The sequence below is a fragment of the Sturnus vulgaris genome, chromosome 9, assembly GCF_052056855.1.
Source record: "Sturnus vulgaris isolate bStuVul1 chromosome 9, bStuVul1.hap1, whole genome shotgun sequence".
Taxonomy (NCBI): Eukaryota; Metazoa; Chordata; class Aves; order Passeriformes; family Sturnidae; genus Sturnus; species Sturnus vulgaris.
This window is the reverse complement of record NC_142251.1, coordinates 27,003,642-27,016,132: the sequence shown is the minus strand read 5'-3', so window position 1 is coordinate 27,016,132 and position 12,491 is coordinate 27,003,642. Positions and strand designations below refer to the sequence as shown.

Genomic DNA, 12,491 nt, shown 5'->3' with positions numbered 1-12,491 from the left:
GGTACCGGTGCCACCCGGGAGGGGACGCACAGCCCTCCTCGGTACCGGTGCCACCCGGGAGGGGACGCGCAGCCCTCCCCGCTCGCTCCGGTACCGGTGCCACCCGGGAGGGGACGCGCAGCTCTCCTCGGTACCGGTGTCACGCGGGAGGGGACGCACAGCCCGTCCCGGTACCGGTGCCACCCGGGAGGGGACGCACAGCCCGTCCCGGTACCGGTGCCACCCGGGAGGGGACGCACAGCCCGCCTCGGTACCGGTGCCACCCGGGAGGGGACGCACAGCCCGCCTCGGTACCGGTGCCACCCGGGAGGGGACGCACAGCCGGTCCCGCTCGCTCCGGTGCCAGTCCCGGTGCCGCCCCGCGGGCACGCTCCCCCGCACCGCCCCGCTCGCTCCGGTCCCGGTGCCGGTGCCGCCCGGCGGGCCCGCTCCCCCCGCACCGCCCCGCTCGCTCCGCGCGGGCGCGTCCCCGCCCCGGGGCCGGGCTGGCCGGGCTGGGCGGCGCTGGCGGCGGCAGGGCCGTGCCGGGCCGGGCCGGGCCGGGCCGGGCGCGCTGCAGGGCTGCCCGGCCGCGGGGCCGCCATGCCCGCCAAGTCCAAGTACAACCTGGTGGATGACCGGCACGACCTGCGCATCCCGCTGCACAACGAGGACGCCTTCCAGCACGGCATCTGCTTCGAGGCCAAGGTGGGCGGCGGGCGCGGGGAGCGCCGGGGGTCGCTGCACGCCGGCATGCCCGGTTTTACAGCTCGCTCTTGGCACAGCCGAGGGATTTCTGCTTTGCCCCTTGGCGTTTTTCCCCTTGCTCTCCCCTAAACTCAGGTGCGGAGTCGGGCGAGGCTTCTCACCTGTCCGGTAGGGATGCCCGTGGAATCGGTCAGGCGGGAGTGGGGTCACCCTCCTGCTTCACCCCAGCATCCCTGCCTGGCCCTGCATCCCTCCCGGGCTCCGCGCGGTGCTTTGGGGGACGCTGGCCCCAAAAGCGGGGTCCGTGTGCATCTTCCCGGCTGGGAGAGAGCAGAGGGCTCGGGCTGTGCCCTGCGGCTCCAGCGCTGTGAGCAGTGCCCCAGCTGGGATGGGGCACGGCTGGCTGGGGTCTGCAGGATGCCCTGGACCGGATCCTGGTGCTCCTGCATCCAGCAGCCGGATGAACTGTGCGCGGTCCGGGACACGCACCCGAAATAAACGCTCGCTATTTCTCTTTATGCATACAAACTATCCTTGCTAGCGGATTTGGCGCGGAGTGCTCTTTTCTTTTTTATCTTTTCTTTTCCGCCGGGACTTTTCCTTCCCTCGCTCCACGTCGGCTGTGGCTTCCCGCAGGCTGGCGCTTGCCATCTCGCAGCAGGCTGGCAAAAGCCGAGCCACCGAGCGAGCCACGCTGGCCAGCAGGAAACCGGGAAGGAGCTGGCCAGGAGGATTGGAAAGGGGAAACGTAAAATTTGCTTCTTCTGGGGAGCGCGGTTATGGTGCCAGCGGAGATACTCGGGTGAGGTTGGCTTAGGAGAAAAAGGTGTAAAAGCAGGAAGGCAGGCGTCTGTCACGCTTTGTTATCTTCGGGGAACATGTGCTGTCAGGGGAGGAAAATTTGATATCTGATTGTGTGCGATGCCCTCGGGGCAAGGCTGCGGCTCGTCGGAGGGTGTCCAAGTGTTATTTTATTTTCCGCCTTTTCTCGGGGCCGGGAGGGTTCCTCTGCAGAGGCCATCACCTGCCCGCTGGCTGCAGAACAGTTGTTTATGGGACAAACTTAAACCTCCTTTACAACTATTTCCTGGGAAAGGCTGCCCAAGCTCGACTTTGCAGCCTTTTGCTGCTGGGTGATGGGAGCCGGTTGCTCCAAGTTTTGCTGCCAGCACCTGCTCACCCCTCACCTGCGGGGAGGATGCCGAGCATCTCACCTTCCAAACCCCTCGAGTGACCCGGCCTGGGGTTTGGGGAGTGGGACAGGGGGTCAGCAGCCCCCGGGTGTGCTCGTGGCTCCACGCTGCCGGGCTGGCTGTGTTAGTGCAGGGCTCACATCAGCCTTTGTTAGCTCCTCTTTCTCTTATTTGGTATCCGGTGGCACGCTCCCATGCCAAGCACGAGCCGTACGAAACCCGGCTTCCCAATTCCTGGGTTTCTCCAGCAGCCCTCGGTGCCAGATACAGAATGCAGATGGCTGATGGCAATTACTCTATCCTTTTATTAGATTGCTGGAGATTAATTAAATGCTTACACTCCTTTGCTTCCTCTCATTCCCAAGAATCCCAGGCGCTCACACCCGCACAGCTCGTGTTGCAGCCAGGCACCGAGCGCGAGTCACAAAAGTGTGGAACTGTGATCTAGAGCAGAACTTTGGGGGAAGATTAAACCAGAAAAACGCTGCTCTGGGGTGTCAGCACTCGAGTGGCTGTCTCCTCAAATCCTCTTGGGAAAGCTGCTGGTGTGGGCGGCAGGGATCCCGGTGTTAGGGCTCAGCAGCTGGAACAGCGCTCTTGGCTGCAGCAGCCTGAGATTCCTGACGAGCCTGCTTGGGGCTCACTGCAGGGGGGTACTGTGGGCCTGAGTCAGTGTGGGCTGCTTTATGGCTTGGATTTTTAATGGTGTTCTCCCACTCAGAGCTGCTGCTGTCCTGAAGTGTGTGCAGTGCAGGTTTTGGTCCATCACAGCAGCTGGCAGCCGTGCTGCTGTCCCCCTTGTGCCTCTCCTGAGGGAGTCTTGGGAGTCAGAATTTGAACCTTTGTCGAGCAGAGGGTGATGGACTTGATGTGAGCTGCCATGCCCTCGGGAGGTTTGTGCCTCTTGTCCCCACTGGAGCCACTTGCAGCCGTGTGTGCTGGCACGGGGTCACCGAGTCAGAGCCAAGGGTCCCCTAAGGATTATGGTAATCCATTTTCTGCAGATAAATCCAAGAGATGGAAAATCCCACTCCATCTTCTTAGGAGCAGGAATGCATTTCACACTTTTGGGTCTGTTTTCATTGGCCACTTCTCTTGGCCCCAAACCCCCAGAGATGCCTTGGTCAGGCTGCAGGGAATTGGAGGGGCTGGCTCCGAGGGGATTTGTTTTCTTCTGTGTCTTGCAGTCTGCACTGTTGAGTAAAATCAAAGCCTGGCCTCTTGGGTTAGCTGAACCGTTTGGATGAAAGAATTGGGAGTTGCAGCATGGTTCAGGGGAATGGACAGAAATTCCCACTTGTGCAGTGGTTTTCTGGTGAAATAAACGGAGGAAAGACAGCTCCTCCACCTTCATGAGCAGAGGGTTGTGAGCTCACTCCTTATCTCCCCAAAGCTGGAGGACAAAACCCAAGGGCCACCTTGTGCAACACCAGCAATTCTGCACATTCAGGAATGATGACTCAGGCTACTCCAGCGCCTCCAGAGAGAGCAGCAGGCACAGGGAATGGAGTGGGGTGGTGGAGCCTGGCTCTGGAATACCAGACCCTCGTCTCTTGGACTCATGGGTGCTGCTGGGTTTGCTCAGGGAAGTGGTACTGTCCCTGTCCCTGTCCTGGGAGCTGGGGCTGGGCTGGGGTTTCCTCCTGCCCCAGAGGTCTTGTGGTCCAGAGCAAGGTCCCACCTTCCAAATGCCCATTGTTTGGGAACAGCTGTCACTCCTTCAGGCCCATTAATGCCTTTTCAGTGCCTTGAGGTGCATGGTTTAGAAAGGAGGGGTGTGAGGATGCTCTCTGCTGTGCAGGCAAGGGGAGAAGTGGCTGCCCAAACACATCTCAATCCTTGGGGGACCCAGTGCCTGTGGTCTGGGGCTGCCTGGGCATCCCCTATGCTGAAAGTTGCTGTTCCTGATTCCAGACCTGCTCTCAGGTGGATGTGGGACTGCAGGTTCAGGAGGGTTGCCGTTCTTCTGTGCAGCAGGTGGGGTTTTTGTGTTTGGCTGGTGGGGTGGTTTTTTTTTTCCCCTTAAGTGGTCTTGGCAACCAGGCACTTTCTCTCATTTTTGTCAGTGCTTTTCTCTGCTTCCGTGCGTGGGAATCTGCGCTGAGCATCTGCTGCTGTCTATGTTTGGAGATGGGACACGGAGGAGACTTGAGTCTGATCCTTGTCCCTTCCTCTGAACCTCCCCAGCCCACCTGCCTGCCACCCTCCAGGGGCTGCAGGCACTGCCAGCTGCTCCAGAGAGAAATCCTGTACAGGAAAACGATTATAGCCTCAGGTGAGCACTAAGCAGGGAGTACCTGTGTGTTTCCACTCCTGTGTGTATTTTTATTTACACAGGGGCTGCAAATAACAGCGTTGGAAACGGAGTTGCAGGCAGCCCTGACGGAGGTGCTCAGTTCCCCTCCACTGCTTCAGGCTCCTTTCCTGGAGGGCTGGGAAGCAGCAGGCAGGTTTTGTGATGCTCTGCACCACTCTGGCTGGCTGGCAGCGAGCTGGCAGCTCAGTTTGGGGGCTGTTTGTGCTGGCAGCTCTGCTGTGCTCTGTCGGGGCTGCTGAGCCCAGAGCAGAGCTGCAGTGTGCCTGAGCCCGGGATGGCTGGCTCCAGGCTATAAATAACCTTCCCAAGCCTACAAAGGTTCTCCTCTGAAACACTGGCATGTTTCTGCCATGCTTGTTAAGTCAGCTCATCGCCTGCTTAGCGGAGCTCTTAGCAAAGAAAACTCTGTCTGGCTGTGACACAGCGGGTCCCAGGTGGGCAGGGCAGGTGCCAGGAGGTGCCAGGGGAGCAGCTGCAGGGTGGGATGCTCCCAGCCCTGCTTCCTGCAGCGCTCTGGGCTTGCACATCCCTGCTGTGGTGCAGGGAGCTCAGGCCAGGGTGGGGATGGAAGCACGGTGAGTGGGCAGTGCTGCTGCACTGGTGTGGAAAAACTTCATCCCTGCTGCTGGTCACCTGCAGCACAGGTGTCTGCCCTTTTTGGGTGAGCCTTGTTGTGGCTGCTGGCAGGGCAGAGTGGATGTGCTGCTCCTGGCTCTGGTCAGTGTCTGGAGACCCCAGAGCTCTGGACTTGAGCCCCAGGGCAGCTCCTAAGCAGGGAAGGTACTGTGGGAGCAGCAGACACAGGCACTGGTGTCCTCCAGGACAGCCTGCCTGCTGTGATTGTCCCTGCTGTGATTGTCCCTGCTGTCCAGCTGTGTGGCTCTGACCCCTGGCTGCCAAGGCTGGGTGTGCTGTCCTGGGATGCAGAGCCCTGCTCAGGGAGGCACTGGGCAAGGCTGAGGTGCCCAGCACCCATCTGCTGCACTCAGAATAGAAGCCAGGGTCTTTTTCCATTCCGGTGGCTGGCATCGTGAATTTTCCATCCCTGTCGGCCTCTGAGCCTGCACCACCAGAGTATGAGTAAACTTCCCCCTTTCCAGCCAGGCAGGCAGGGAGTTCCTGAGGTGCAGGACATGCCAGGACCATGCCAGCCCAGAGCCTTGGCTCCCTGGGCGTGGGGAACTGGAGAGCAGTGGCAGTGGGACAGCCAAAGCCCTGGGAATGGATTTGTCCCTGCTTTCCCTGGGAGCAGCAGCCTGGGGTGAAGCCCTTATCAGGCAGGCTGCAGACAGGCTGGGTGTTCCCCGGCTGCTGGAGGAATGCAGAGGTTTCAGAGCCCTTTGTCCCTCACTTTGAATGTGGCAGGGTCAATGTCCCGGTGCCGGGGGCAGCCTCACACTGTCTGTAGGAATCTGGGAACCCTGGTGCCTCCCATCGGGCTGCTGGTACCTCTGGGGCAGGACCCCTTGCCCAGACAGGGCTCTGCTGGCCCTGAGGATGGCCAGAATGTCCCCCCCACCCTAGTGCAGCTCCCAGGAAGCAGCAGTGGCTCCCATCTGTGGCAGGGTCCCTGGCTCAGGGTGGCTCTGGGAGCTGGAAACCAGCAGCCAGGCAGTGCAGGCTGCCCTGTGAGCCAGGGATGATTCAGCCCTGACCTTTGCACGCACTCAGAGCGGCGGGAATGGCATCTCCTCCCCAGCAAGGCTCTGGCTGCCCACCTCTGCCCACCAGCCATCCCATCAACACCCCTGCCAAGGTGTCCCCCGGCACTGATGCCAATGGCCTTCAGCTTTCCGAAAATATCTGCCACCTGCTGTCACTGAAAAAGCAGCTCCTTAAGAAAATTCGTTCCTGACAGAGCAGAAAACGAGCAGTATTCAACAGCCTCGAGGAAAAATGAGGAGCTGAGTGACTTGTGCAAACAGCGCTTTGGCAAAGCGCTCCCCTTTGTTTTCTGTTTAAAAAAAAAACCAAAAAAACAAATTTATTTTTTTTTCCCCTGGCATTTCCCTAGGACTGGGCAGATCTTTTGTAAGCTATGGGTGCAGTGGTGTAGGCTGTGAGCAGGGGCCCTGCCCACTGTGCCCAAAGACAGAGAGGAGAGCCTGTGTGCATGGGGAGGGGGCAGAGCAGAGTCCCCTTAGGGAGCCTGGTGGGGCTGGGAGGGGACTGCCCTGGATGGATGGATGGATGGATGGATGGATGGATGGATGGATGGATGGATGGATGGTGCTTTGTGCTGGCATCACAGCCTGGAGCAGCACTTGGCAGGGTGAGGGCTGCCTTTGTGGGGCTGCACCAGGGCCCTCCTTGGCTGCCCATTCACCCAGTGGGTGGGTGGCCTTTCTTCCCCTAATTGGGCTGGGGAGGAGGAGGCTGCCCAGGAGAGCTCGTGGAGATTTGTGACCCCCTGATCCCACTTGGCTCTTGGGTGTGGGGACTCCAGCCCTTGGCAGGGTGGTGGGGCTGTGGATCTGGAGGTGATTATTTGGAAAAGCCACATCCTGCTCATGAAAACATGTTGGTTCACAGGGGCTTAGGGAGGGTGAGTTCTTTCACGGGTTTATTTTCTTTGTCAGCTCTTTTGCACAGCTTTATTTTCTTCCTTTTGTCCCGGGCACCTTCCTTTCTCCTTCCTGCTTCCCTTGGCCCTGGGATGGCATGAATGCTGGCCTGAGTCCAGGAGCCAGGACAGTGGCCCTGCAGGGACCAGGGCCACCACCATGTTCTGGCACCTCTTCTGGGGGCACAGAACTCTGTGCCTGGGGGTCTCTGAGCTCCTGCCCTGGCAGAGAGGGAGCTCAGGCTCAGGGGTGGGTGGGTGAGTGGGAAGTATTGCACCCTGGAAGCTCTGGCTGCTTTGCTTATCCTCGTCTTTGTCTCACCTGCTTGTTCCCACACCTATTCCCACAAATAAAACTGGTGCTGTGAGTGGGAGGGCTGGAGGAGAGAGGAGCAGGAGCAGCCCTCCCTGCCTGCACATCACTGCTGAATATGGGTGGTTTTTCACACTATCCCCCAACTGGCCTGGGAAGCTGTTGAGCTGAAGGACCAACCCCAAGTCCACATTTTGGGGGGATATTCACCACATTGTAAAGGCTTATTCTTCTGCAGCACAATTGTCTCGTGTGATTTCTGCCCTGGAGGCAAAAATAGTCTGGAGAGACTTTGTCCATCTGCTGAGTTGTGTGAAACGTGTTAAAAAATACCTGCCTCCAGAGTGGAGATGGGAGAGTGGAGATGGGTGTTTTTGGGGCTGTGGGCACAGTCATGGTGTGCAGTGAGCCCACACTGGGGTTGGATGTGCCCTGGGCACCCACGGGCTGTGGGATGCAGCAGGATGCTCTGGAACACAGAGGATGCTCTGGAGCCCAGGCTAAGGTGAGTCCTGCAGGGTTTGTGACCTGTGCCCCTCCATTTGGGTACCTGTGGACACGAGCTGGAACAGGACAGCATCGAGACAAGCCTGCTGCTGTTGTTTGCCAGGAGCCACTCCAGAGACGTGGTGCAGTTGTGGCCGTGGGTTGTGTGTGGTGGCAGCCAGGACGTGGCATGGCTGGAATTGCCGTGTCCTTCCTGCCCAGCTGGCACTGCCTGCCCTGTCCCTGGGCACAGCTGATTTCTGCACCTGCCTGGGCCAGGAAAGCACAGGGGAAGGAAAGGGATCACCAGGCACTGACCTCGTGCAGCTGGGAATAGCTGGAAGGAGAGGGGCTTCCTCTGGCTGCAAAAGTCTGTTCATGTCGGGTAAGAATCCTCCTTCCCCTGTGCTCCCTGGCAGGAAAACAATGTGGGAAGGCTTGGAGGGAAGTACAGCAGGGATGTTTACCTGGCAGAGCAGGATGGGGAAAGGCTCCTTCCTTAGGTCGTGCATGGGACTGCAAGTTCAGGGCTCCAGCTGCCTCTTCCCTCCTCAGTTCCTGCTTTTACTGATGGTTTCCAGCCCTCAGTTCAGAAAAGGGATGTGTTGGTGTCTGGGATGACCTGTCCCTCTGCAGGGGTGGCAGGCTGTGCAGGGGATGTGACAGGGAACCTCTCAGGGCTGTGTGCTCCCAGCAGGGCAGCGAGGGGCTGTAATTCCCATTACATAAGGCACAGCACGTGATGGCCACGCCAGCTGTTTGGGGGTTATTTTTATATCCTGCCTCTCACATCTCCTCTCAGCATCGTGCTGGCCACTGGGCACCTGCTCTGTGTCCCCCCAGGCTGGAGCAGCGTGCCTGGGGGTGGCCTGGCTGCGCTGTGAGATGGGGTGTGGGGGGTCAGCAAGGAGCTGAAAACAGAAATACAGGGCTCCCTGAGCTCCTGTGCCACAGGAACAGCCCACACACAGAGCACAGGCATGGCCCTGCGTCCCCTGGCCCCTGCCACCCCTCCAGTGCAGGGGAGCTGGAAGTCCTGCAGTGATGCTGGGGGAGCAATAACTCCTCTCACCATCCTCTGCCTGGGCTCGTGTTCAGACCCTTGGGCACCCATGTGTGTGCTGCTGCTGGGAAGGGCTCCCATGGTGGCAGCAGAGGTGGTGGCCCTGTCCCAGGGGCACGTAGCCCTGCTGGGTTTGGTGCCCGTGCTGTGCTGCCGAGGGTTACGTCAGCCTTGCTGTGAGATGAAGCGTGGGAGCACACAGGGCCAGTAAATAGCTTTTCTCCTAACTACACGTTTTTAGTGCTCAGCATTGACTCTTCCTGGCTTGTCTGTTTTCTGATCCTTCTTCAGAACCTGCCCTCTTCCATTTTATTTCTAAAAAGGGTTTTGTTCCTCGGCTCTCCGTGCTGGGTGGCAGTGGCGCTGCCTTTGGTCCCCTTTGAATAGCAAAGCTGCTCCTTTATTCTGGAAGCTTGGCCTGGAGGCTCAGCATTCCTGCAGAAACAGCCCCGGGTTTGGCAGGGCTGCAGTTAAATAATGGAGGGCCTGTCACAGGACAGGTTGGTCCGGCTATTTTAGGGATATTCCAATATCCAGGTCTGTAATAGATGACTCACTGCAGACAGGGGATATTTGCTTATACCTGTGTGCTTTGATCATGGCCTAGATGAGTGAGTCCTGCTGCTCTGATGGCTGAAGTTATTTTATTGATAGAAAAAGGGGTTTTGGCTGCTTGCAGTGGTGTGGTGAGCGAGCAGCTTCATGGCTGGAGGCGTGCAGGGATTCAGGCACAGCAGGGACAATGCTGCTCATTCCCCAGAAGTGTCCCTGGGAATTCCACTGTGTGGATACCACTGAGGCCATGGTGGGGCCATGGGGATTGCAGGGCTGCAGGAACTGGGCTGATCTCCTTTCTTTCCTTGCAGTACATCGGGAGCCTGGATGTGCCACGGCCAAACAGCCGCGTGGAGATCGTGACAGCCATGCGGCGCATCAGGGTGAGTGTGGCCAGCCTGTCCCTTCCCCTGGTGGCCAGCCTGTCCCTTCCCCTGGTGGCCAGGCTGCTTCTTCCCATGGTGGCCAGCCTTCCCTTCCCATGGTGGCCAGCCTGTCCCTTCCCATGGTGGCCAGGCTGTCCCTTCCCATGGTGGCCAGCCTTCCCTTCCCATGGTGGCCAGCCTTCCCTTCCCATGGTGGCCAGCTTGTCCCTTCCCAGTGTGGCCAGCCTGTTCCTTCCCATGGTGGCCATCCTGCTCCTTCCCAGTGTGGCCAGGCTTCTTCTTCCCCACCCAAAACCCAGTTCCTGGGCGTCTCCTCCACCTGCACCTGCAGCTTTTCCTTGCATCCATCCCATCCTCCTGTGTATTCATAGCTCTGTGTGTCCCTGTCCCTGCCAGCTGGAGAGGCTTGGTGTGGCACAGTCCTGTTGGCAGCACAGAGCAGGCTCCTTGTGCAAGAGGCTCCCTAGGGTTTTAGTGTAAGAGTTTCAGCAGCATGGGAATGGGGGTGCTGCCTGGCTGTGGCAGTGTGCACATGCAAGTGCAGAGTAGCCAGCTCTGGGGCTGGCCAGCAGTGAGCTTGTTTAGCTGGGAATAGGTCAGGGGCTGTCATCTGGTAGTGAAGTCATCTGGCTTCCCAAAATACTTCTAGTCAGGATATGGGACACCCTTGCTGTACAATGCTTGGCCAGGAGCCAGGAGAGGAGCTTTTCTTCTGCTCTGCTGCCCAGCCTGTGGCCAGCACGACTGCAAGGTGTGCAGAGGGGGCTGGGAGGGCAGCAAACCCCATATGGGGAGCAAACCCCAAATGCACCCCATAACTGCTGCCCCCAGGCTGGGAAAAGCAGGAGCTTGGCTGCTCTTCAGCCCTTGGTGTGGTTCTGTGGCCGTGCTGGCTTGGTGTGTCCTTGGGCCACAGCAAGGAGTGTTCCTGTGCTCCAGGGATGGCTCTCTGCTGGGAAGAGCACCCTGAGCTGGAGGGCCTGAAGGCACTGAAGGGATGTGGGGTAAGGGATGGGCTGTCCTTGTGCTGGTCCCATAAGCACCAGAGCTCTGCTCCTCCCAGTCCATGCAGACTCCTGCCATAATCCCATTCTCTCTTTCACCAGAGGAGGAGCACCATGTTCAAAGGACAGAGATTTCAAGGCTCTTCTGTTTCAAACTTTCAGAGTGTAAATATTTTGTGGGCTTTCCTCAGCAGCTTTCCTACCTGCTGTCCTGTCCTCCCCATGGAGTTAATGTGACTGGGGCAGGAGCTGGGAAGGTCTTTATGTCTTTAGGTCTTTACACACTCTCATAAACCTTCCCTGCCTTTCAAGATAAGACTTTTGAACCAATGCACCTGCAGTCCCAAAATCACAGAGCTCCACCTCAGTGTGGAAGGACTGGCACAACTTTGAGACCTCAAGTAAACCTGGGGGGAAAATAAGAGCACCAGAACATCCTTGTTGACCTGTATAAATAAACTCAAGCACAGCCTAGAAAATTCATAGGTACAGCTCAAGAGTGGCAGTGAAAGGACACAGAATGGGGTGAAATGATGCAGAGATGCACATCATTGACTTTGCAGCTCAGATCTGCCAGAGACACTCTGGATGTCTGTCTGTCTGTCTGTCGGGGGTGCTGCTGGTGAGGGGGATGCCAGGATGGTTGTTCTGATGGCTGCTGACATGCAGAGCTCTCCCCTGGTGCTCTGGGCTGGGTGCCTGGCAGCAGGAGATGCTGAGGACATTTCTGGCCAGGCTGGGTGCTGGGGGCTCCTTCCAGTTTGGCTGGAGCTGAAGGAATGAATGCATGACCTCCTGACAGCTACCCTTCTGCTCTAAGGCATAACATAATCCCATAATTCTGGCATTATGGGGGAACCAGAGGAAGGAAGATGATTTAGGCACAGAAAGTGAGCAGTGGAAGATGGCAGCAGTTTCGTGTGTGGGGTGTGAAGCAGCTGCTGACCCTGAAGTTGGTGTGGTTTTAATGCAGTCCTTGGTTTTGGGAGAAGGTTTGTGGGGTTTTTAGTGCAGTCCCTGGTTTTGGGGGAAGCTGCTCTGTCTCAGTGTGTTCCAAGTACTCCTTCATGGTAAATTGGGCTTTGCCTCTGTTTACTAAGTGATATAAAAAGCAACTCTGCAAAGAATTGAGGATGGTGGCTGCCTGAAAGTGGGGATCCCAGTGGAGGGAATGCCCTGGAAGCCCCCCAAGACTGCTGGGACAGCAGCAGCACCTCCTGTAGCTCTGCCTCCCCTCCACTCCCCCACACTGGGGTCTGGCAGGTCCTGGTTTCCTGTTTAGATGGAGCCCTGACCCTGTGGGGGCACAGAAGGGGACACTGCATAGCTGGCATTGCTGGCATGCCTGGAGGCTCAGCCCAAAACTGGTCCCTCTGTGGGTCAGAGCAGCTTTAAACAGGGGCTTGGTGATGCCATGGATCCATGCCCTGTGCCCATGCTGGGGGGCTGGTGATGCCATATAATATAATACAATACACAATAATATAATATATAATGATATAATATTATAAATATATATAATACTGTAGATAAATATTTAGAATATAACATATTATATTATATAATAATAATAATATATACAGTAGACCTGTTCCCAGGGCTTGTTTCCTGGGCCAGCAGTGGGATTTCTGTGAGTACAAATGGCTCCTCTCCTCCTCATCCCAAACAGGGTGACCCAGCCCGTGTTGCTTCACTCCCTGAACTGCTGCAGTTGGTTGGATTTATGTCCTGGTTCTGTCTCCATTCAACCAAAAAAATTTCAAAATTTTGGGGAAAAAAAAAAAAAAATTCGAAAAAACTTTGGAAAAAATTCAAAAAATTGAAATTAAAATTTTAATTTAATTAAAAATAATTAAATACAAAAGTTTGAAATAAATTTCAAATTTATTTGAAAAATAAATAATAAAAAATATTTTTAAAAATT

At 57.0% G+C, this 12,491-nt stretch overlaps 1 protein-coding gene across 7 annotated transcripts in view; it reads left to right on the top strand.

Annotated features, from left to right (window-relative positions):
• Window positions 1-503: 503 nt before the first annotated feature.
• NOS1AP (nitric oxide synthase 1 adaptor protein) overlaps window positions 504-12,491 on the top strand; it is a 37,907-nt gene continuing 25,919 nt past the window's right edge. For 4 of the 7 annotated variants that reach the window (XM_088170218.1, XM_088170219.1, XM_088170217.1 and 1 more), the window contains exons 1-2: window positions 504-687; window positions 9,489-9,560. In XM_088170218.1, coding sequence (XP_088026344.1) covers window positions 583-687; window positions 9,489-9,560 — 177 coding nt within the window. In that variant the 5' untranslated portion in view covers window positions 504-582. Of the gene's footprint in view, window positions 688-9,488; window positions 9,561-12,491 lie in introns of those variants that run through there. The other 3 variants (XM_088170224.1, XM_088170220.1, XM_088170222.1) reach the window with 3 other exon arrangements.